This window comes from Periophthalmus magnuspinnatus, chromosome 8, assembly GCF_009829125.3.
Source record: "Periophthalmus magnuspinnatus isolate fPerMag1 chromosome 8, fPerMag1.2.pri, whole genome shotgun sequence".
In the NCBI taxonomy this organism is placed as follows: domain Eukaryota; kingdom Metazoa; phylum Chordata; class Actinopteri; order Gobiiformes; family Gobiidae; genus Periophthalmus; species Periophthalmus magnuspinnatus.
Genome location: NC_047133.1, coordinates 641,047 through 666,426, shown reverse-complemented (window position 1 = coordinate 666,426; position 25,380 = coordinate 641,047). Strand labels below are relative to the sequence as shown.

The window sequence follows — 25,380 nt, the reverse complement described above, 5'->3', positions numbered from 1 at the left end:
GGTTTAACATCTATTCACACTTCAAACTCCGCCTGCAGCCAGGTGTTTGTATCAGAAACACATCACTGTAACAGATAGAAACAAAGAGCTGAGCAACCACATTATCAATACAGTTTTACACACACTGGAATGACACGAACGATGTCTCATTTATACATGTGTCCTTTACTTTGATCATTTTCTACTCTACTCTTCTCTTTGATGTAGACAAGATTTCATCGTTGGTCATCTGGACTCTGTTTTTGCAATCAAAATGTTACGGCTCCCATTAAGACGCCATCCTGAGCTGCTCTCTCTCGGTGTTGGTTCATTCTCGTATGGAGTGTCTGTTTAGTTTCTCCAGTGTAACGCTCACTGCACTCTGCACTACACTGAATGGAATAGATCAGGGGTCCCCAACCTTTTTTGCACCATGGACCAGAATAATGTAGGTTTTATTTTCACGGACTGGCCTTCTCAACGTGGCAGATAAATATGGCAAAAATAAGTTAAGTGCATAAAAAATACAACTTACCATACGCTGAATCAGTGGGAGCCTTGCACTTGTTTCTTCTTTCCTTCCTGTTCACATTTGTTTCTTAAAAAAAACCTCTAAAGGCTTATTTTTTAATCCAGGTGTTTATTCTCCATGTGCCAAAGCAGTTTTGAAGGTTTCATTGCCTCGTTCGCTTTTCCCGCATATTACGCAGAGCGGACTGTGCGTGACTCATCTGTAGAGACAAACTCATATTTTAAGTAGGACTCCTGGTGATGTCTGTTAAATTGATCTTTCTTTTTCTTGGAGGTCGTAGTCTCCTCTTCTGGTTCCTCAGTTGTCCTTTTCCCCTTTGTTAAAAACCTCTCCAAAGACTTTTGTTTTGGCTCATTTTCACTCTGTTGTGGCTCTAGTTTTGTACGATGTGTCTGATGTGTTTTACGTGATCGCAGAGACAAGAGCAGATCCAGCACAGATATAAAAAACCTGCCATTGTATCAAACAGATTTCTGATTCCTCTCAGGATTTTCATTATATATCCACGGACGAGCTTATTAGTGCGTCATGGGCGACGGGTGAAAGGTACGTCAGAGAAGATGTAGTGATAAATTATTTGCTGTTTTTGTGCAGCCTGGTTCAAATACGAAACGGACCGGTACTGGTCCCGGTGGTTGGGGACCATTGGAGTAGACCACATTACTTTGTTTATGTCTTGGGGTTTTGTCCTTTTGGTGAACCAGTTTCTGTCTTAAAGTGTTTGTAGGTTTGAAATAGACTGGAATCTCAAACTGTCTGAAAATTCTCTGAAGCTTTTCAGACACACCCGCTGTGTAAGGAATAGTTACACCTTTCCATCTTGGTTCAGACTTTTCCCTCTGTGTTTGTGGCTTGAGCTCTGTGTTGTAGAGGACGGATCACTCTGAGTTTGTGCTGCAGTGGATGGTGTGAATCAAACAGCAGGTATTGGTCAGTGTGTGTTGGTTTCCTGAAGATTTCTACCTGGAGACACTGGTCCAGTTTGTTCTCCTTGGCCTCTTCCTGTGTGAACTTGAGGGTCCTTAAACATCACCTGTCCCCCACATATAAGTCTATCTGCAGACCCAAAGCAAACAAAGGAAATAAAGAGAACAAGAGAGCTAGCCAGTAGGCCCATAAAGACTGAAACTGTAAACAATAGCTGTTTCAGTGTAGTTACCTCCTTCCTTCAGATAGATATAAGGCAGTGTCCAGCAGTAATCTGACCAGGACGGAAGAAACGGTTTGAGATGTCTTCACTCCTACAACTTTTTGCCCAGTTGACAGATTTAACTTTGGCCTTTTTGATGAATCAGATTACATCATCTCACTTTTTTTGATAGTGACCTAATCAATATGGTGCTGCCTGCAGTAGCAGCACATCAGTCCAGTTTAACCTTGAAACATTCAGTTCTCTATTAGCCATCACCCAGAGCAGACAGGAGTTAACGTACCATTCCTTCCGTGGTAAACAAATGCACTTCCAGAGACATGCAAAGATAGCTCATTTGTTTCAACTTTAAGCACGTAAACAAGGACATGGGCTGAACTTAATGACAAACCCTATTGATGTTTGTATAAACATATGAAGCAGTTGTGTTCTAAAAATCTATATTGTGAAATAAATAAAGAAACGCAGCTTTGTTTATTTCACAGTCATTCGGAATGGTTTACAAAACAGAATCATTGTTCTCATCTTAAAATACTGACAAGGTAAACCTTTTATTATAGACCAGTGGTCGGCGACCTTTAACCCCAAAGAGCCATTTGGACATGGTTTCCACGGAAAAGAAAACACTGGGAGCCACAAATACTTTTGGACATCTAAAATGAAGATTTAGGTCCAATTTAGAACTACAATGAAAAAAGAGCTAACACAAATAAAACACACTTCAATTAAATACTTATAATTTATTTTGTCAAGCCACGTTGAGCTGCAGTATAAAGCTGAAAGAGCTGCATGTGGCTCCGGAGCCACGGGTTGCCGACCCCTGTTATAGACACTAACACACTAACATAAAATGTCATCTGACCTCCGGCCGCATGTGTTGAACATTCTGGTGAACAGAGGGGCAGAGCTGTGGAGCACCACCTGGTGGTGAGTTGGATCCACTGGCAGAGGAGAAAGACAGACCTGGCAGACCCAAGCATATCGTGAGGGTCTGTTGGGAACGTCTGGTGGAGCCCTCTGACAGCAGGGTCTTCAACCCACGCCTCCAGGAGAGCTTCTTCCATATCCTGGGGGAGGCTGGAGACATGGACTCCGAGTGGGCCATGTTCTTCACCTCCATTGTCGATGTGGCTGCTCGTAGCTGTGGTTGCAAAGTCTCTAGTGCCTGTCGCGGTGGCAATCCCTGAACCCGGTGGTGCTGGACACCAGCAGTAAGGGATGCCGTCAGGCTGAAGAAGGCGTCCTACTGAGCCTCGTTGGCTTGTGGGACTCCTGAAGCAGCTGACGAGTACCAGCGGGCCCAGCGGCCCAGCGGGCCCAGCGGGCCCAGCGTGCTGCGGCTTGTGCTGTTGCGATAGTAAAAACTTGGGGTTATCAGGAGTTCGGGGAAGCCATGGGGGAGGACTATTGCCTCAAAGAAATTCTGACAAACCGTCTAACACCTCAAGATGGGGAAGCAGTGCTTCACCAACACTGTTTACAGTGCGGGCAGAGAGCTGCTGACCTCAACTGGGGATGTTGTTGGGGGTGGAAAGAATACTTTGAAAGGTGAAATAGGAGAAAATAACTTCCACTGGACTCCGATGTAAAAAGAGAGTTACAAAATTTTAATTCACAACTTTGCAAAATCCTTTTTTACAGAAATAATCAAACCAAGTCATTCTCAAAAATAAACAAAACTACGCTAAGAAAACTGTTTGGTTCCATCTTTATGCGACGTCTCAGCTCGTTTCCCAGGCGTGTGCTCTTTTCCTCATGCATGCTGTTGCTCTTAAAGTGACAGTAACATATTTACATAAAACTTAAATAATAACAGTTCTAAGATATTTTAACATCAACACTGGTGCAATAAAATAAATGTAGCTTATGTTTATAAATCAAATATTAAATCTTTCAATATGAAATGATTCATGTAAACATAAAACAGCATTTATAACAAAAAATCAACTCAATTTGCAGTATTATTTTATATGAATTAAACTTGCTCCCACACATTCTGTGAGACGCGGCTCGGAGGAGATCGACTGACGGTGGTCTGCAGTGCCTTGGCCAGTCGGGACGCAGAACACAATGCACGAAACAGCGAAACCACAAAGGGTGAACCACGATACAGTGAGGGACCACTGTAGTTTTATTTGTGGAGCAGGGTCATCTTTAAAGATAAACTAAATGTAACTATAAAATGTTCAGATAATATGGGGTTTTGAGGTCACTGATCTCTCCATCGTGTGTTAGAACAAGATCCAGAGTGTGTTTGTGACTGTGGGTTGGTTTATTCACATTCTGGGTAAAACTGATGCCATCTAGTGGTGCACTGAAGGAATTACCAAGGCTGTCAATGCTATTGTCAACATTGTTAAAATCTCAAACTATTACAATCCTTTCCCAGGTTGACACAAGACTTGATATAAAGAAAACTCAATCAAAAACTCTGAACAGGGACCAGGAAGTCGGTCAATTGTTATGAATAAAACTGCCTTTTGGTTTCTCCAGTTTAGACACATGACAGTAAAAGGCCTTAAATGAGCTAAATGTGGTGTTAGTTTTAGGACTAAGTAGTAAACTGGACTGTGAAATGACACCACCACCTCGGCCTGTGGTCCTGGAGCTCTGACAAAGTGACCAGGTGGAGTAGAGTCATTTAGTCTGACATAGTTGTCAGGAGCCACGTTTCAGTTTGAGCGAGAAGATCTCGGCTGTGATCTGTGAACACTTGGTGGTCGCCATTTTGTCAAGATTGGATTTAAAACAGAATCCCTCTATGTCATCGAACATGGACAAATCCATCCAAAATGAAGAGACAATTTATGCACAAGGAAGGCATTTTTCTAACAGCTTAATCTTTTAACACAATAAAGTTTAGTATAATCATAACTCATCATGAATCATACGTTTTGGTCCTCATTAACACTATAGTTCCAGGTGTTAACTCGGGATGGGATGATATTAAAATTTAGACTCACGATTATTGTGGCCAAAATAATCACGATTAACAATATTATCATGATAATTATTAACCTGTTAATGTTCTGACGACACGGGCCTAATTTACAACTTTACAGCAGTGTATACACTCACCTGAAGGATTATTATGAACACCAGACTAATACGGTGTTTGACCTTTGACCTTCAGAACTGCCTTAATTCTACGTGGCATTGATTCAAGGAGCTGATTCATTCTTTACAAATGTTGGTCCATATTGAGGAGCATCTTGCAGTTGATGGAGATTTGTGGGATGCACATCCAGGGCACGACGCTCCTGTTCCACCACATCCCAAAGATGCTCTATGGGGTTGAGATCTGGTGACTGTGGGGCCAGTGTAGTTCAGTGAACTCATTGTCATGTTCAAGAAACCAGTTTGAAATGATTGGAGCTTTATGACATGGAGCATTATCCTGCTGGAAGTAGAGGAGGAGGATGGTACATGGTGGTCATGAAGGGATGGACATGGTCAGAAACAATGTTCAGGTAGCCCGTGGCATTTAAACGATGCCCAATTGGCACTAAGGGACCTAAAGTGTGCCAAGAAAACATCCCCCACACATTACACCACCACCACCACCTGCACAGTGGAACAAGGCATGATGGATCCATGTTCTCATTCTGTTTATGCCAAATTCTGACTCTACCATTTGAATGTCTCAACAGAAATCCAGACTCATCAGACCAGGCAACATTTTTCCAGTCTTCAACTGTCTAATTTTGGTGAGCTCGCACAAATTGTAGCCTCTTTTTCCTATTTGTAGTGGAGATGAGTGGTGCCCGGTGGGGTCTTCTGCTGTTGTAGCCCATCATGGCTGTGTGTGTTGTGGCTTCACAAATGCTTTGCTGCATTCCTCGGTTGTAACAAGTGGTTATTTAAGTCAACGTTGCTCTTCTATCAGCTTGAATCACTCGGCCCATTCTCCTCTGACCTCTAGCATCAACAAGGCATTTTCGCCCACAGGACTGCGGCATACTGGATGTTTTTCCCTTTTCACTCCATTCTTTGTAAACCCTGTGTGAAAATCCCAGTAACTGAGCAGATTGTGAAATACTCAGACCAGCCCGTCTGGCACCAACAACCATGCCATGCTCAAAATTGCTTAAATCACCTTTCTATCCCATTCTGACATTCAGTTTGGAGTTCAGGAGATTGTCTTGACCAGGACCACACCCCTAAATGAAGCAACTGCCATGTGATTGATTAGATAATAGCATTAAGGAGAAATTGAACAGGTCCTAATAATCCTTTAGGTGAGTGTGTGCACATCTGCATCACCCACTGTTGAAGGATCCCAGCAGGGGTCGCCAAAGGGTGCGTGAACGTGACGTCACACTGTTTAATAATGCTTAACATAGCTAAAATAATTGAATGCAGATTTACTTGCTAAATGTATACTTTGATAGCTTTACTTTCATTTTTTATGTTTGATTTGCTTATGATGCTATAGTAGTTAAGATACTTCTAAAGTAGCAGCTATACGAAATTGATTTGTTGAAAATGACTGAATGAGATGGCTAAGTTACTTAACTTGCTAAGGCTGCTTGGTTAAACATCATATATGCTTATTTTGCTATTTTTATGAATTGACCTTATAGCTTACTTTTGATTTAATGATGCTTTTTAAGTAGAGATTTGGTTGATTAGATCTAATTGCATATTATCATATATTCATATTTGTCTTTTAATGACTTTGATGGTTTTTGTTTTATGTTTTAATTTTTGCTTGTGCTTGTGATAACAAGGAGACGATTGCAATATCATTATTTGATGATTTAGATTGTTTTGGTTGGGCTGACTATAGTTCAAATTAAATTAAAGGTTTAATTTGTTTCAAGTTGAAGTTTAAAATGAAGTTCAAAAGTTCAAATTAAGTTCAAGCTGAGTTCAAGATGAGCTCATACTCTCAGTTCACTGAGTGCAGAGGAACTGACCATATTTGGAGAATCTGGAAAGTCCATAAAACCATATTTGTAATTGTGGGAGGGACTTTATGATCAGGCCATGTTCACAGTTGAAATTTGATTTGCTCTTGGATCTGGGGAAGTCCCTTGTAACTGTATATAAGCTGTGCCTATTTTAAGAGCCACAGGAGATCGTTTTTGATGAGGGACAATACGTATCTCTCACTCACTGATATCTGCTGTGTTGCCTCAATCAGGGCTGCTGGTCGATTAATCGCTGGCTAATTGGTATTGCATGACTCTCGTCCAATCTTGGTGTGTATAGAAGTGGGGCTAGGATCAGCTTCTGCGCTACCTACTCCATGTTGGCAGGGTGAATTCAAGGTGACGCATTCGTAGTCCACTGGGGGCTGCATCGCTTGGGAATTCATTGATTCCTGTTTCTATACAGTAACCTCCGTGCTTCGGATGTAAAGGGTTGCTTTCATGCGTGTCATTAGTTATATTAAAGCTCCTGCATTCGTAGCCCAACGTGAGCAGTAAACACCCAAAAAAGACATTTACTGACTGCATCTCATTTTTGTCCTGATACTCGATCTCCTTTAATTAGAACTAGACACAAAGTTTAGTAGTTGGCAGATTGGCTCACCGAGGACCCGGTTTTTGTAAGGTAAATCTCCTCACTTTCTTGCACTTTTCTTAAATGGCCGGTATCCAACCTTGGGAGGTAAAAGGGTTTTGATAGGTTGTTAATACGGGTTAACTGGTGTCTCTCCCTCAGGTAAAAGTTATTAAAGTTGCTCTATCACTGTGGTAATTCGACACCCACACAAACAATCTACACATCAAATGAAAGCTGCGGTGCTCGTTTTTCCAAATATGCAAATCACCAATCACCACAGTGCTGACAGGAAAGACGTTTTTTAATTAAAGTCAAAAATATGGATTTGGACTTCACTTACCTTTGAGGCTCTGATTCTGTCAAACATCCACATATTCACACGAAGTTGGCCTCATTTGTTCCGTACAGGTAAAGAGAATATAATCCAATCAAGAAATTATGTCCACAAAATAAGTTATATCCCCCATGTCCAATCTGCTGCAGGAAAGTGAAATTTGCTCCGTCACTTTTTTTGCATTTCTTTTGTCTATTTCAGTCATAATAAACTTCAGACAGTGCCAACTTTGTTCCTCAGTGCAAAGCACATGCTTTAGCTTCTGACAGACACCAGTGTTGGCCAATAAGGTGGAGGTTACTGGAGCCCCAGACAGTGAATCAGTGCTACAGATGACTGAAAGTTTATGCCCCACTCTCCCCCTTGTAGAATCAGCCACATTCAACACATTTAGGGACGTTTTCCCCTTACAGCCAATGAGCAGTGGAACGCGAAGCTACAAGTGCCATTGTTATGACAGAGCGCCCCCTTGTGGACAAACACCAGAACTAACATCTAAACATTGTATTGAATCTCCAAACATGAGACAGTCTGGTGCATAAAGGCGATTATAATCGTGCGCGATGATCACAATCATTAAAAAATGCCACGAACAATTAATTGCCGACCCTTTTAATCACGATTAGTGATATTATCGTATATCGTCCCATCCCTAGTGTTCATGTGGCTCTACAGGTGTCATATCTTGCCCATGTCCAACCAGGAAGTGAAACTGTAAACTTAAAAACTAGAACTAAACTAGTTAGGTTTGAGTAACATCATGTCATGACGCCCGTTTGTTTCTGTCCTCCCGTGCTCTCTACCCCTCCCCGACCTGTCTGCCCGGAATGACACATCATTTCAAAGCCAATGTAAACCTAACCTGTAGCAGCGCAGTAAAGTCAACAAATCACTCTGAGATACTTCACTTTCATGTACTCTTACTGTGAACAGGGTCCAGGGGCCGGGAGGGGGGAGTGTAAGAGCAGAGGGGAGGAGAGATAAGCACTGGGCAGGAGATGTACAAAGCTCACACAGACATGGAAGTGTTCAAGGGAACACTACTGCTACTACTACTACTACTACTACTGCACCTCCACAGCACAGGTCAGTACAGGGGGAGGGCGGTGAGGGTGATGGGGGTGCAGAGTGTGGTGGTGGGATAAAGAGCTTATATTTACTGTGATTATTCATTATTTTGCACAGTGGTGGAAGATAAAAGAGTAAAAGTAGTGAAGTATCGTACTTAAGTACACATTTTAGGTATATGTACTTTAAACACATTTTTAAGTGTATACTTTTATTTCACTACATTTAAAAGCAGGTATCTGTTCTCCACAGCATTTTTGAACATTTTTGTTAATTTTTTTGTCTGAGACTTGCTGAAAAGACTGAGGATTGAGTTTTAACATGTTTGTAGAACAAAACAAAAAACAAAAAAAAACAGAAGAAAAATATCGATTCAGTTGTTTCTGTCTTGAATCTTTATCAAAATCACTACATTTGAAGCTTTATTAGATCTCAAAATGCACAAAATACTTTTACTTTTTATTCTTGCAGTACATTTTTGAATGGGTACTTTAATACTTTTACTTTAGATTAGATGAGATTTTATTTGCACATACAAGTAAAAAGAACATTTGGACAGATAGAAAACAAATTTACTGAGCAGGAGAGAGTGAGAAAACCACAACAGTCTCATAAGAACAACTCCCCTAAAACATGTTTATTTTATCATGAACAGACATGAACAAACATGAACAGACATGAACAAACATGAACAGACATGAACAGACATGAACAAACATGAACAAACATGAACAAACATGAACAGACATGAACAAACAAACAAATGTCGTAATGGCTGGTGAAAGGTGGACCAAAGAGGTGCAGAACTCGGGCAGATTTACTGTGCTTTATTTACAGTTAGTGAATTTATCTTCTTCTTATATTCCTTCTGCTATTACTACAGTACTTGAAAAAAGGCAAGGTGTTATGTTAGAAGAATCGATGGCTTCAACCAACAGTTTCAGTCTGCAAGTAAACACAGATGTCATGACTTGTTTCTGAAGAGCCATGAAATCCAACTTTCCGTTGTTGGTCTACTTGACAAAATGTATATCAATAGTTGTATCATTCTGCAAAAGTGAAGCAAAGTATAGGTCTAGTAAACAGAAGCGCCTGGGTTGGAATTCCAGCTGCAACATTTTCTTGTCTGTTCAGTCCTGCAAATGTGGGAATTTGTGGGAAACAAAATGACGGAATTAGCTGAAATGATCAAGTCAAAAAATCTTACCATTTACGGTTCCAGTTGGCCAAAGTATAGGTCTCAAGCTCAAGGGAAATTACCTGAGGGGAATTAGCTCAAGTGGTAGAGCGCTCGCTTTGCATGCGAGAGGTAGAGGGATCGATGCCCTCATTCTCCACAGTTGTTACTGTTTTTGCAGAGAAGACCATTAGCAGGCTGTAGATTGCCAGTTTTAATGTATTTGGGGTTTTGAAAAAGGTAAGGCTTGAACATTGTTCTGATAGGGGTTTGAAAGAAACAGTCTCTGTGGCGCAATAGGCCAGCGCGCTCGGCTGTTAACCGAGAGGATGGTGGTTCAAACCCACCCAGGGACGATTTGATAAAAAAGTGAAATGCAACCACAAGTTCTGAGTTCCTTCTGCTTCCTTCTGCTATTACTACAGTACTTGAAAAAAGGCAAGGTGTTATGTTAGAAGAATCGATGCCTTCAACCAACAGTTTCAGTCTGCAAGTAAACACAGATGTCAGAGTTAAACACAGATGTCATGAGTTGTTTCTGAAGAGCCATGAAATCCAACATTTTAAAGTATCCCTTTCCATTGTTGGCCTACTTGACAAAATGTATATCAATAGTTGTATCATTCTGCAAAAGTGAAGCAAAGTATAGGTCTAGTAAACAGAAGGGCCTGGGTTGGAATTCCAGCTGCAACTTTTTATTGTGTGTTCAACCCTGCAGCATTTCTACATGAAAGCAAAAGTATACAAATGTCTCCAAACCCTTATAAATGGTACAAACACAGGGAACTTACACCTGTGTGAAAGATATCCATTTGGGCATTTGTCCACCAGAAGCTAAGGGGAATTAGCTCAAGTGGTAGAGCGCTCGCTTAGCATGTGAGAGGTAGAAGGATCGATGCCTTCATTCTCCACAGTTGTTAGTGTTTTTGCAGAGAAAACCATTAGCAGGCTGTAGATTGCCAGTTTTTAGGGCAATTGGGGTTGTGAAAAAGGTAAGGCTTGAACATTGTTTCATAGGGATTCAACAGAACAGTCTCTGTGGTGCAATAGGCCAATGCGCTCGGCTGTAAACTGAAAGGGTGGTGATTCGAATCCACTGGGGGACGATTTGATAGGGAAATTTTCAGTGTGAAATACAACCTCAAGTTTTGAGCTGCTGCTACAGTACTTGAAAAAAGGTAAGGTGTTACGTTAAAAGAATCGATGCCTTCAACCAACAGTTTCAGTCTGCAAGTAAATACAGATGTCATGAGTTGTTTCTGAAGAGCCATGAAATCCAACACTTTAAAGTATCCCTTTCCATTGTTGGTCTACTTGACAAAATGTATATCAATAGTTGTATCATTCTGCAAAAGTGAAGCATTTGGCCAAAGTATCCATCCATCCATCCATCCATTTTCTTCCGCTTATCCGGGGCCGGGTCGCGGGGGCAGCAGTCTAAGCAGGGACTCCCAGACTTCCCTCACCCCGGACACGTCCTCCAGCTCCTCCGGTGGGACCCCAAGGCGTTCCCAGGCCAGCCGAGAGACATAGTCCCTCCAGCGTGTCCTGGGTCTTCCCCGGGGCCTCCTCCCGGTGGGACATGCCCAGAACACCTCCCTAGGGAGGCGTCCAGGAGGCATCCTGAGCAGATGCCCGAGCCTCAGCTGGTTCCTCTCAACGTGTAGGAGCAGCGGCTCTACTCCGAGCTCCTCCCGTGTGACCGAGCTCCTCACCCTATCCCTAAGGGTGCGCCCGGCCACTCTGCGGAGGAAGCCCATTTCAGCCGCTTGTATCCGCGATCTTGTCCTTTCGGTCATTACCCAAAGCTCATGACCATAGGTGAGGGTAGGAACGTAGATTGACCGGTAAATCGAGAGCTTCGCCTTCCGGCTCAGCTCCTTCTTTACCACAACGGACCGATACAGCGACCGCATCACTGCAGATGCTGCACCGATCCGCCTGTCAATCTCACGCTCCATCCTTCCCTCACTCGTGAACAAGACCCCGAGATACTTGAACTCCTCCACTTGGGGCAGAGACTCACCACCCACCCGGAGGGAGCAAACCACCTTTTTCCGGTCGAGAACCATGGCCTCGGATTTGGAGGAGCTGATTCTCATCCCAGCCGCTTCACACTCGGCTGCAAACCGCCCCAGTGCCTGCTGCAGGTCCTGGCTCGAAGAAGCCATCAGGACAACATCATCTGCAAACAGCAGAGATGAAATCCTGTGGTTCCCAAACCAGGCCCCCTCCGGCCCCTGACTGCGCCTAGAAATTCTGTCCATAAATATAATGAACAGAACCGGTGACAAAGGGCAGCCCTGGCGGAGTCCAACATGCACTGGGAACAGGTCTGACTTACTGCCGGCAATGCGAACACAGCTCCTGCTCCGGTCATACAGGGACCGGACAGCCCTTAGCAAAGAGCCCCGGACCCCATACTCCCAGAGCACCCCCCAAAGGACACCACGAGGGACACGGTCAAATGCCTTCTCCAGATCCACAAAACACATGTGGACTGGTTGGGCATACTCCCATGAGCCCTCGAGGACCCGATGGAGAGTATAGAGCTGGTCCAGTGTTCCACGACCAGGACGAAAACCACACTGCTCTTCCTGAATCCGAGGTTCGACTATCGGTCGGATTCTCCTCTCCAGCACCCTGGAATAGACCTTACCGGGAAGGCTGAGGAGTGTGATTCCCCTGTAATTGGAACACACCCTCCGGTCCCCCTTTTTATACAGAGGGACCACCACCTCGGTCTGCCATTCCACAGGTACTGTCCCCGACCGCCACGCGATGTTGCAGAGACGTGTCAGCCAAGACAGTCCCACAACATCCAGAGACTTGAGGTACTCAGGACGGATCTCATCCACCCCCGGAGCCTTGCCACCGAGGAGCTTGCCAACCACCTCAGTGACTTCAGCCAGGGTGATGGACGAGTCCGCCTCTGGGTCCCCAGTTTCTGCTTCCTCCTCGGAAGACGTGACAGTGGGATTGAGGAGATCCTCAAAGTATTCCTTCCACCGCCCGACAACATCCCCAGTCGAGGTCAGCAGCTCTCCACCCGCACTGTAAACAGTGTTGGTGAAGCACTGCTTTCCCCTCCTGAGGCGTCGGACGGTTTGCCAGAATCTCTTTGAGGCCGTCCGATAGTCCTCCTCCATGGCCTCCCCGAACTCCTCCCAACCCCGAGTTTTTGCCTCTGTGACTGCCCGAGCCGCGGCACGCTTGGCCTGCCGGTACTCATCAGCTGCCTCAGGAGTCCCACGAGCCAACAAGGCTCGATAGGACTCCTTCTTCAGCTTGACGGCATCCCTTACTTCCGGTGTCCACCACCGGGTTCGGGGATTGCCGCCGCGACAAGCACCACAGACCTTACGACCACAGCTACGAGCAGCCGCATCAACAATAGAGGTGGAGAACATGGCCCACTCGGAGTCCATGTCTCCAACCTCCCCCGGGATCAGGGAGAAGCTCTCCCGGAGGTGGGAGTTGAAGACCCCCCTGACAGAGGGCTCCGCCAGACGTTCCCAGCAGACCCTCACAATGCGCTTGGGCCTGCCAGGTCTGTCCGGCTTCCTCCTCCGCCAGCGGATCCAACTCACCACCAGGTGGTGATCAGTTGACAGCTCAGCCCCTCTCTTCACCCGAGTGTCCAAGACACTCGGGTCGGAGGTCAGATGACACGACAACAAAGTCGATCATCGACCTCCGACCTAGAGTGTCCTGGTGCCATGTGCACCGATGGACACCCTTGTGCTCGAACATGGTGTTTGTTATGGACAAGCTGTGACTAGCACAGAAGTCCAATAACAAAACACCGCTCGGGTTCAGATCGGGGAGGCCGTTCCTCCCAATCACGCCCCTCCAAGTGTCACTGTCGTTACCCACATGGGCGTTGAAGTCCCCCAGGAGAACAACGGAGTCCCCGGTTGGTGCACTGTCTAGTACCCCTCCCAGGGACTCCAAGAAGGCCGGGTACTCTGCACTGCTGTTTGGCCCGTAGGCCGACACAACAGTGAGAGACCTGTCCCCGACCCGAAGGCGCAGGGACGCGACCCTCTCGTTCACCGGAGTGAACCCCAACACGCAGTGGCTGAGCTGTGGGGCAATGAGCAAGCCCACACCAGCTCGCCGCCGCTCCCCGCGGGCAACGCCAGAGAAATGGAGAGTCCAACCCCTCTCAAGAAGATGGGTTCCAGAGCCCAAGCTGTGCGTGGAGGTGAGGCCGACTATATCTAGCCGGTAACGCTCAACCTCCCGCACAAGCTCAGGCTCCTTCCCCCCCAGCGAGGTGACATTCCATGTCCCCAGAGCTAGTCTCCATGTCCGGAGATCCGGTCGTCGAGGTCCCCGCCTTCGACTGCTACCCGGATCTCTCCGCACCCGCCCCTCATGGCTCCTCCCGCAGGTGGTGGGTCCACGGGAGGACGGCCCCACGTCGTTTCTTCGGGCTGGGCCCGACCGAGGCCCCGTGGGGAAAGGCCCGGCCACCAGGCGCTCGCTGCCGAGCACCCACCCCAGGCCTGGCTCCAGGGTGGGGCCCCGGTAACGCCAGTCCGGGCGACGTAAACTGCCTTGTTGTATTTTTCTTCATGAAGGGCTTCTGAACCGCTCTTAGTCAGACCCGTCTCCGAGGACCTGTTTGCCATGGGTGACCCTACCAGGGGCATGAAGCCCCCGACAACATAGCTCCCAGGATCATTCGGGTGCTCAAACCCCTCCACCACGTTAAGGTGGCGGTTCGGGGAGGGGCTTGGCCAAAGTATAGGTCTAGTAAACAGAAGTGCCTGACGGAATTAGCTCAAATGAAAAAGCCGTCAAATCTAACCATTTACGGTTCCCCTTTCCATTATTGGAGTGCTTGAAAGAATGTATATTAACAGTTGTATCATTCTGCAAAGATGGAGCAGTAAATGACAGTGCATGTCTACTAAACAGGAGCCCAGCAGTTGTTTTTTATTGTCTGTTTAATCCCACAGCATGTCTACATGGAAGCAAAGGCATACAAATGTGCCCAAACCTGTTTAAAGAAAGGGTGAGGAGCTCAGTCACATGGGAGGAGCTTGGAATAGATCTGCTGCTCCTCCACGGTGAGAGGAGCCAGCTGAGGTGGCTCGGGCATCTGTTCAGGATGCTCCATGGACTCCTCGCTAGGGAGGTGTTCCGGGCCTGTCCCGGGCAAGTTAGAAGGACTAAATATCTCAGCTGGCCTGGCAACTTCTTGGTGCCCCACTGGAGGAGCTGGAGGACCTGTCTGTAGTGAGGGAAGTCTGGGAGTCCCTGGTTAGATTACTTCAATGCGACCCGGCCCTCGATAAGTGGGAGAAAATGAAAAGATGGAGTTCTGGTCAGATTGCTTCTTCAGTTCTGCTCAGATTACAGGTGGACTCTGCCTTACATGTGTTTGAGGGGAGGAGCCTGCTAGTGTAGTTATCTCTTCCCACAGGAATGCCCAAAATATTTTCCAAGGCAGACCAAAATGAATATGCATTAGCGGGTTGAGAGCCAAAAATTTTGAACAGAAACATTTTCTTCTGATAAGAAACATGAGATTATATTGACTTTAAAAATGATGAAATTGACAGGACTGGCCTCCTTCCATCTCCTGACAGACCTCCCCTGGAGGGTCAATTTGGGCACCACTGCACTAAAACGTTTGTCACTAACAAAAGAAGGATATACTCAGATAAAGAGGTGGGCTTATGGATCAGGTAAAGGGGCGGGGTTCACTCTGTCTCTTCTGTTTCCTCTTCTGTTCAGAGCCGCTCAGGCTGGTGGGAGGGGCCAGTCGCTGTGCTGGGACTGTGGAGGTGAGACACAGAGGAGAGTGGAGACGGGTGGAGCAGTCTGGACCCTGGTTCCTGGATCACACAGCTGCTGTGTGCAGAGACCTGGACTGTGGCTCTGCTGTTTATGGAGAACAGAGACATGATTTTCCACTGAGTCCAGTGTGGAGAGTCACATCTGTCTGTGTGAAGACGTCTGCAGTGAAAGAATGTGTCGATGGTTCATCTTCCTCTTCCTCAGGTCTGGAGGTGAAGTGTTCAGGTAAAAGTCTGATCTTACATTTTTAAGTTTCTCAAATGTTTTTGTTTTTTTTTAGTCTCTCTCAGCACACACACACACACAGAGACATTCCTATTGGCTCAGAGCGGTGATGTCACAGTCCTGTGTGTGTCCTATTGCCTCAGAGCGGTGATGTCACACATGTGTGTCCACAGACTCGGTGCGTCTGGTCTCGGGGCCCAGTCTGTGCTCGGGATCAGTGCAGATCTGGGACCAGTCCTGGACCTGGGTCTGTGAAGGGGCCTTGGACCAGCAGGGGGCAGAGGTGCTGTGCAGGGAGCTGGGCTGTGGGGCTCCTTCTCTCCTCCAGGGGGCGCTCTCTCCTCTGGGGCAGACGTTCCACTGTGAGGGCCATGAGTCTGCTCTGATGGACTGTCCCCGCTCCAGCTCAGGGACCTGCTCCTCTGGAGCCGCTGTCAACCTCACCTGCTCAGGTAAAGGGGCGGGGCCTCACTCCTCAGGTAAAGGGGCGGAGCTTTACGGCTCAGGTAAAGGGGCGGAGCTTTACGGCTCAGGTAAAGGGGCGGGGTTCACTCTGTCTCTTCTGTTTCCTCTTCTGTTCAGAGCCGCTCAGGCTGGTGGGAGGGGCCAGTCGCTGTGCTGGGACTGTGGAGGTGAGACACAGAGGAGAGTGGAGACGGGTGGAGCCCTATAGACCCTGGGCCCTAGAGCACACAGCTGCTGTGTGCAGAGACCTGGACTGTGGCTCTGCTGTTTATGGAGAAAAGAGACATGATTTTCCATTGAGTCCAGTGTGGAAAGTCTCACCTGACTGTGTGAAGACGTCTGCAGTGAAAGAATGTGTCGATGGTTCATCCTTCTCTTTCTCTTCCTCTTCCTCGGGTCTGGAGGTGAAATGTTCAGGTAAAAGTCTGATCTTACATTTTTAAGTGTCTCACATGTTTTTGGTTTTTTTTAGTCTCTCTCAGCACACACACACACACACACAGACATTCCTATTGGCTCAGAGCGGTGATGTCACACATGTGTGTGTCCTATTGGCTCAGAGCGGTGATGTCACAGCCCTGTGTGTGTCCTATTGGCTCAGAGCGGTGATGTCACACATGTGTGTCCACAGACTCGGTGCGTCTGGTCTCGGGGCCTAGTCTGTGCTCAGGATCAGTGCAGATCTGGGACCAGTCCTGGACCTGGGTCTGTGAAGGGGCCTTGGACCAGCAGGGGGCAGAGGTGCTGTGCAGGGAGCTGGGCTGTGGGGCTCCTTCTCTCCTCCAGGGGGCGCTCTCTCCTCTGGAGCAGACGTTCCACTGTGAGGGCCATGAGTCTGCTCTGATGGACTGTCCTCGCTCCGGCACAGAGACCTGCTCCTCTGGAGCCGCTGTCAACCTCACCTGCTCAGGTAAAGGGGTGGAGCTTTACGGCTCAGGTAAAGGGGCGGGGTTCACTCTGTCTCTTCTGTTTCCTCTTCTGTTCAGAGCCGATCAGGCTGGTGGGAGGGGCCAGTCGCTGTGCTGGGACTGTGGAGGTGAGACACAGAGGAGAGTGGAGACGGGTGGTGCCCTATAGACTCTTTGGATCCTGGTTCCTGGATCACACAGCTGCTGTGTGCAGAGACCTGGACTGTGGCTCTGCTGTTTATGGAGAACAGAGAGTTGATTTTCCACAGAGTCCAGTGTGGAGAGTCTCACATGACTGTGTGAAGAAGTCTGCAGTGAGAGAATGTGTCGATGATTTCTTCTCTTCCTCTTCCTCGGGTCTGGAGGTGAAGTGTTCAGGTAAAAGTCTGATGTTAGACTGTCAGATGTTTTTTTGTCACTCTCTCTCTCAGCACACACTCCTCTGTATCACACACACACACTCACACACCTCTTATAAACGGCAGGTGGAGATGATTGAGCTGAGGAGCTACAGGTGCGCGCGGGAGGAGCCAGGAGCTCAGCCCAGCTCCAGCTCCAGCAGGTGGGGGAGGGAAGGAACAGGGCAGGAGACAAAACATGGAGCAGGAATACTGCAGATCATGACAAGGGACACCTCCTGGTGGACCACCAGGCTTGTCCGGATGCGTGTGATGGAATTCTCTGATGAGGTCAGGGTCCAGAATCCATGCCCTGGGGACCCAGGAACGCTCCTCAGGATCAGACCCACCCCAATCCACCAGGTATTGTAGACCCCTACCACACCGGCGGACATCGATAAGGCGGTGGACAGTAAAGGCCGGGTGGCCGTCCACGACCCGGGCGGGACGCGGGGGATCGGACGGAGGGCACAGGTCGCTGGTCCGGACAGGCTTGAGCTGGGAGACATGGAAGGTCGTGTGGATGTGGAGAGATGGGGGGAGCTGGAGCTACACCGCAGATGGATTGATAATATTGGTGATGGTGAAGGGACTTAGGAATCGGGGAGACAGCTTACGGGAGTCTGTTTTGAGGGGAATGGTCCTGGACGATAGCCACACCGACTGACCAGGCCGGTCAGCGGGGACACGGTGCCGCTCAGCGGGCATCTTAGTGCGTGCCCCTCTATGGAGGAGTGCGACTCTCATCTTTCCCCAGACCCGCCGGCAGCGCTGGAGGTGGTGCTGGATAGAAGGGACAGCCAGGTCTTCTTCTTCCGAAGGGAAGAGCAGGGGCTGGTAGCCCAACGAAGCCTAGAATGGAAATACGCCCGTGGCCGAGCTGACAAGGGAGTTATGGGCGTACACAATCCAGGGTAGGAAATTGCTCCAGGCTACCGGGTTGGAGGATACCACGCACCGTAGGGCCATCTCCAGATCCTGATTAGCCCGCTTGGTCTGGGATGGAAGCCTGAAATGAGGCTCACGGCTGCGGACAGTCCTGGATGCGGCCCACAATCCGACACTATATTGGCTGGGATCCCGTGGAGACGGAACACGTGGCGGGTGAGGTGGTCGGCTGTCTCTTTGGCAGAGGGGAGTTTCGGCAGGGCAACAAAGTGGGTGGCCTTGGAAAAGTGATTGACGATAGTAAGGATTACCGTGTTGCTCTGAAATCGAGGAAGACCGGTGAGAAAATCCACCGCCATGTGGGACCATGGACACCTCGGGACAGGGAGCGGGTGGAGTAGCCCCGACGGTGGTGAATGTGAGGGCTTACCCCTGGCACACACCTGGCACACTGAGACATAGGCCCTAGTGTCCTATCAATGGTGGGCCACCAGAAATACCATTTCAGCAGAGAGAGAGTGCGGTTGGTTCCGGGGTGACAGGTGAACCGGGAACCGTGGGCCCACTTCAGGACCTGGGAACGTACAGAGTCAGGGACAAATAAAGTGCCAAGTGGGCCATTACCTGGGTCGGGGTCGCTCTGTTGGGCCTCCCAGACCAGGTTCTCGATCTCCCACCTGACGGCCACCACAACTCGAAAGGCTGGAACGATGAGCTCCCGGACGGTGGAGCCTTCCTCCTGGGTACATTGATGGGACAGAGCCTCGGGTTTAATGTTGCGGGACCCTGGACGATAGGTGAGTGTGAACTCAAAGCGGTTAAAAAACAGGGACCAACGAGGCTGGCGGGAATTCAGGCGCTTAGTTGACTGAATGTATGACAGATTCTTGTGGTCAGTCCATACCACAAATGGTCGCTTCGCCCCCTCCAACCAATGGCGTGATTCTTCCAGGGCTAGCTTCACCGCCAGCAGCTCACGATCCCCCACGTTGTAGTTGCTTTCGGCCAAGGATAGACGACAGGAAAAGAAAGCACAGGGAAAAAGGCAGTTCTTTGGCTCAAACCTTTGGGAGAGGATGGCCCCCGCCGGTGTCCGATGCGTCTACCTCCACAATGAATTGGCGAGAGGGATCGGGCTGGTGCAGGATGGGGGCGGAGGTAAACAGGCTCTTAAGTCGGTCGAAGGCTGCCTGGGCTTCAGGGGACCAGAAGAACTGCTGAGAAGGAGAGGTAAGTTTGGTGAGAGGCGAAATAACACAGCTGAAATCTCGGATAAACCTCCTGTAAAATTAGCAAACCCGATAAAACGTTGGAGCTGTTTACGATTATTGGGAGTGGGCCAATTGGTCACCACCTTGATTTTCTCCGGGTCTGCTCTCACCTGGCCCCTCCCTACAATAAACCTCAAGAAACTGACCTCCTCTGAGTGGAATTCGCACTTTTCTGCTTTCTTATTTTCAAGGAGGCGCTGGGGAACTAATCAGACGTGATGCTGGTATTCCTGCGGAGACCGGGAGAAGATTAGGATGTCGTTGAGACAGACAAACACAAAACGGTTGAGAAAGTGACTCAGGGGGGTCTTAAATTCGGTCGTCCACTCATCCCCCTCCCTAAAACTCACCAGGTGATAGGCATTCCAAAGCACCTACAGGGGAAGAGTACGGGCGGATGATGCCAGCAGCCAATGAATCCCGGATATATTGTTCCATGGTCTCACGTTCAGGCTTGGAGAGGTTATATAACCGACTGGCGGGTAAGGGGGCTCCAGGCAGCAGGTCGATGGCACAGTCGTATGGGCAGTGAGGAGGAAGTGAGAGCGCCCTGCTCTTGCTGAACACTTCTCTCAGGTTGTGGTAGTCCTGAATTTAGGAAAGGTCCGGTGCCTCAGGGGGCTGGTTGGAAGCAGAGCACGCCCCCCCGGGCGGCAACAGAGCTGATTGGAGGCAGTGGGAGCGGCAAAGGGGGCTCCACCCCGACACCCCCTTCCGGACCCAGTCAATGGTGGAGTTGTGGGTTTTTAACCAGGGATATCCCATGACCAATGGGGCGGAAGGGGAGGGGATAACGTGGAAGCTATAGGACTCATGGTGGTTGCCCAATAAAATCAGTGTGACCGGTTCCGGAACATGCGTGACTTGAGCTAAAGTTGTCCGTTGAGAGCTAGTGCGGTGAGGGGACGCTCCAAGGGCTCCAAGGTTATTCCCCACTGCTCGGCCAACTGCAGATCAATAAAATCCTCCTCGGCCCCGGAGTCGACGAGGGCGGAAATAGGTAGAGTCTGTGAATGATAGCATAGCGTGGCCTGGAGAAGCAGTTTGTTTTCTCTCTCTGGGATGGCCTGCTGACCCACCAGTACTCCCAGGGCTACTGGTGGGCTCGATCTTTTGGCCGAACCGGACAGGAGGCGATGTAGTGCCCCTTCTCGCCGTAGTACAGGCACTCCCCGCCAGGCGGCGATGCAGATGCTCCTCGGCCGAGAGGAGAGCACGATCCAGCTGCATAGGTTCCTCAGCGATGGGTGGTGAGGGGGACCCCTCGGCCCGGATTGGGGATTGGCGTCTCTCCCGCCGGTGGGTCTGCAAGCGGTTATCGATTCTGTTCGTCCGGGCAATGAGAGTTTTCAAATCAGGAGGCTCATCACGGGAAACAAGTTCATCTTTTAGGCGGTCGTTTAGTCCCTTAAAAACACCGCTTTTAAAGCGCTGTCGGTCCAGTCCACCTCAGCGGCAAAAGTCCAAGATTCGATTGTATAATCAGCTAACGGTTTAGATCCCTGGGACAGGCTTAGCAGGCGGGAAGCAGCGTCCGTCTGGTAATGCAGGTGATCAAACACAAGCTTAAAGTCTCTGAGGAAATCCACAAAACTCATCTGGTTTAACTCAGTCTGTGCAAACTTAGCCTCCACCCATTGGAGGGCTCACCCTCTTAAAAGTCCACAGACATAGCGAATCTTAGTGGCGTCTGACAAAAAGCGACCTGGGCACTGCTGGAAAACAGATATACACTGAAACAAAAAGCCCTGACAGAGGCTGGGCTGACCTGAGTAGAGGTCCGGGTCGGCTTGGTCCATGGTTGGCCAGATCGTTCTGTCGTAATGCGGGCAATTAGGACCAACAGATGCAAGACTCGGGGAAGGTTTACAGTGTTTATTTACAAGTAGTGAATAAAAGTACAATAAAGTGAGTTGATCTGGCGGGGAACAGGAGACGGGGTGCGGGCCAGGATCCAGGGGCAGAGGGGGGGGTGCAGCAGGGCCGACAGTGCCGGCAGCGCCAGGGCGGGGAGGAAAGCGGGAGCCAGGGTCCGGGAATGTGAAGTGCAGGGACGGAGACAGGGCGACCAGAGCCAGAACAAGGAGCAGGGTGCGGAGCGCAGTCCAGAGACGTAGAGTGCGGGGAACAAGACGAGACAAGACTGTACCAGGACTGGGAGGCAGGGTTGGAGCAGAGCCGGGAGCGCGGGAGCCAGGATGGTGAAGAGAACAGGATCTGAAGGGTGGCATACAAAAATTCCAATAAGCAGGATACAAAAAGCAAAATGCAAAGACAAGCTAGAATATTCACATGGACACGTGGACGATCTGGCACCGAGTGTCTGGTCCTGGCTCCTCTTATCCACCGCAGGTGGAGATGATTGAGCTGACGAGCTGCAGGTGCATGCGGGAGGAGCCAGGAGCTCCGCCCAGCTCCGGCAGGTGGGGGAGGGAAGGAACAGGGTAGGAGACAAAACATGGAGCAGGAAAAATGCGGATCATGACACACACACTCCTCTGTATCACACACTCCTCTCCACAGACTGAACTGTCCAATCATCTCTCTCCACAGACTTACTGAATCGTCCGGTCATCTCTCTGTCTGTGTCTGATGGGGATTCCGAGGCCCGGCCACAGGGGGTCCAGTTGCTGCTGGGGTCAAAGTTCAAGGTCAAATGCTCTGTGGAGCCACAGTATCCAGGAGGTGTCTTCGAGCTCCTCTCTCCCACTGCTCCCCTCGATCAAAACCACACCCTGCCTGCTGTCAATCACTCCGCACACTTCCTGTTCTCTGACACTGGCCCCGCCCACAAAGGAAACTACACCTGTGTTTACCACCTGCATGTGTTCAACCACAGCTTCTCCTCTCAGAGCCCCAGCCTCCAGCTCTCTCTGGGAGGTACATCCAGCAACAGCCTCATGTGAGGGTCAGGGGTCACACAGGGTCATATGAGGGTCAGGGGTCATACAGGGTCATGTGAGGGTCAGGGAACACACAGGGTCATGTGCGGGTCAGGGGTCATACAGGGGTCTTGGTCTCAGTCCCGGTCATGGTCTTCGTCTTCGTCCTGATCTTGAACGTGGTTCTTTTCTTGGTTCTGGTCTTGGTCTTGATCTTGGTTCTTTTCTCAGTCCTGGTCTTGGTCTTCGTCTTGGTCCTGAACTGATCTGGGTCTTTTGTGTTGCAGCTTCAGACTCATGGTTTATTCTTGGTTCAGACCTGGTTTAGAATTGTTTGAGCACTGGTTTAGACCTGGTTTAGACCTGGTTTAGACCTGGCTTAGACCTGGCTTAGACCTGGCTTAGACCTGGTTTAGACCTGGTTTAGACCTGTTTGAGCACTGGTTTAGACCTGGCTTAGACCTGGCTTAGACCTGGTTTAGACCTGGTTTAGACCTGGTTTAGACCTGGCTTAGACCTGGTTTAGACCTGTCTTAGACCTGGTTTAGACCTGGTTTAGACCTGGCTTAGACCTGGTTTAGACCTGGTTTAGACCTGGTTTAGACCTGGCTTAGACCTGGCTTAGACCTGGTTTAGACCTGGTTTAGACCTGGCTTAGACCTGGTTTAGACCTGGTTTAGACCTGGCTTAGACCTGACTTAAACCTGGTTTAGACCTGGTTTAGACCTGGTTTAGACCTGGTTTAGACCTGGTTTATACCTGGCTTAGACCTGGATTAGACCTGGTTTAGACCTGGTTTAGACCTGGTTTATACCTGGCTTAGACCTGGATTAGACCTGGTTTAGACCTGGTTTAGACCTGGCTTAGAACTGACTTAGACCTGGTTTAGACCTGGTTTAGACCTGGTTTAGACCTGGTTTAGACCTGGCTTAGACCTGGTTTAGACCTGGTTTAGACCTGGTTTAGACCTGGCTTAGACCTGACTTAGACCTGGTTTAGACCTGATTTAATTCAATTCAATTCAATTCATTTATTTTTGTAACGCCCAAAATCACAACAACAGTTGTCTCGAAGGGCGTTCATGTTTTGGTTGATGGGGGAAACCGGAGTACCCGGAGGAAACCCATCCAGACACGGGGAGAAACATGAAAAACTCCACACAGAAAGGCCTGGTGACCCGGGGATCGAACCAACCTTCTTGCTGTGAGACATGAGTGATGGCACTCAGTCACCGTGCCGCCAAGACACAAAAAACAAAACAACAGGAAGAATCAGACACAACAAGAAAAATCAGACACAACAGGAAAAATCAGACACAACAGGAAAAATCAGACAACATAAGAAATCGGCCAGGAGACCAGACGAGGAGGAGGAGAGCCGGGCGAGGAGGAGGAGAGCCAGGCAAGGAGGAGGTCCAACTGTCATCGGGGCATCTGAAAGAGATACACTCCACAGGGGGAGTGGGACAGGGGACAACATGTGAATAGCATTGCTGATGAGAAAATAGGGCAAAGTAGAGGATAGTGCTCAGGTTGCCATACTTCCCCCAGCTAGTTACTCCTACTGCAGCTTATCTTATCCCGGGTTTTAATAACCCTAACTCCCTCACTAAGTAACCTGGTCATACGCTATACCGAAGAGGAAGGTTTTAAGCCTGGTCTTAAATACAGAGACTGTGGGGGCCTGTTTAACATCAGCAGGGAGTTGATTCCATAGCACAGGAGCTTGGTAACTGAATGCTCTCCCTCCCACTGTACTTTTGGACACTCTAGGAACCACTAATAGTCCTGCATTCTGAGAGCGGAGTGCTCTGTTTGGCTGGTACGGGACAATAGCATCTTGCAGATAGGATGGGGCCATACCGTTTAGGGCTTTGTATGTCAGGAGACATACAAAGCCCTGGTTTAGACCTGGCAAAAACAAGGAAAATATTCTGAATATTCTAAGCTCTTAAAAACGTTCTAAATTGAAAATGTTTCCATCGCTGTTCTTCTTCCTCTAAAAATTTGAGACCTGGACCATTTCAAATCCATGTGAGACCTGGATTTAGACCAGTTCAGATGTGAGCTCCTGGATGCTCAGTACATTTGTGAAAACACAGAGTGACTTTAAAGTGTCCAACAGGTTTGGATGATTCTCTCATTTCCACTTTATCTGGAGAATAAAACATGTTTAAATATAAATTATACTTTTACACAAATCAAGCAGCAATTTGTGAAAAAAAAACATGAAAAATGTGTTGAAAATTACAGGAAGTAAAGTTTTATTTAGAGAATCTTACATTGATGACATCACACTGATGACATCACACTGATGACATCACACTGGAAGAATCCTGTACAAAAGTTCGTCCCAATTTGAACAAACATATTTTTCCCTAACACTTTGAAAATGATTCCAACAAAATAAAGGTGTTTTCTTCCATATTCATTTATCAGTAATAGTTATGGAATTCCCTAGAGTGATGTCATGATTTCCAACCAGGAAGTAAAATTTGAAATGGTCAAACAGTTTTTTTTGTTTTGTTTTTGTGTGTGTGTGTGTGTGTGTGTGTGTGTGTTAGTCACACTCTAATGTTATTCACACTCTAGTTTTAGTCACACCCTAGAGTTAGTTACCAGTTTTATAACAATTCTATTGCCTGTTTGAATGTTCATGTTTTTAGAGACACTTCTGTGTATTTAAACTTGTCCTGGAGTTACTCTGGTACTTTTGTTAAACCGGCCCGGTACATGTTCCATACAGATATTACACATACATGTGTCCATATTATCCTTGTAA

The 25,380-nt window shown here is 48.2% G+C and overlaps 1 protein-coding gene and 2 non-coding genes across 3 annotated transcripts; all 3 read left to right on the top strand.

Moving 5' to 3' along the window:
• Nucleotides 1–8,523: 8,523 nt before the first annotated feature.
• LOC129456429 (scavenger receptor cysteine-rich type 1 protein M130-like) lies at nt 8,524–25,143 on the top strand. Its single transcript, XM_055223479.1, has 7 exons — nt 8,524–8,592; nt 15,500–15,787; nt 15,961–16,239; nt 16,370–16,669; nt 16,884–17,162; nt 17,239–17,538; nt 22,271–25,143. The coding sequence occupies exons 1-7, from the start codon at nt 8,526–8,528 to the stop codon at nt 22,621–22,623; spliced, it is 1,866 nt and encodes a 621-aa protein (XP_055079454.1). The 5' UTR covers nt 8,524–8,525; the 3' UTR covers nt 22,624–25,143.
• Nucleotides 9,839–9,911, top strand: trnaa-ugc (transfer RNA alanine (anticodon UGC)). Its single transcript has one exon. It is a non-coding gene; the product is annotated as a tRNA-Ala (tRNA).
• On the top strand, nt 10,034–10,107 carry trnan-guu (transfer RNA asparagine (anticodon GUU)). The gene has a single exon. It is a non-coding gene; the product is annotated as a tRNA-Asn (tRNA).
• Nucleotides 25,144–25,380: the final 237 nt, after the last annotated feature.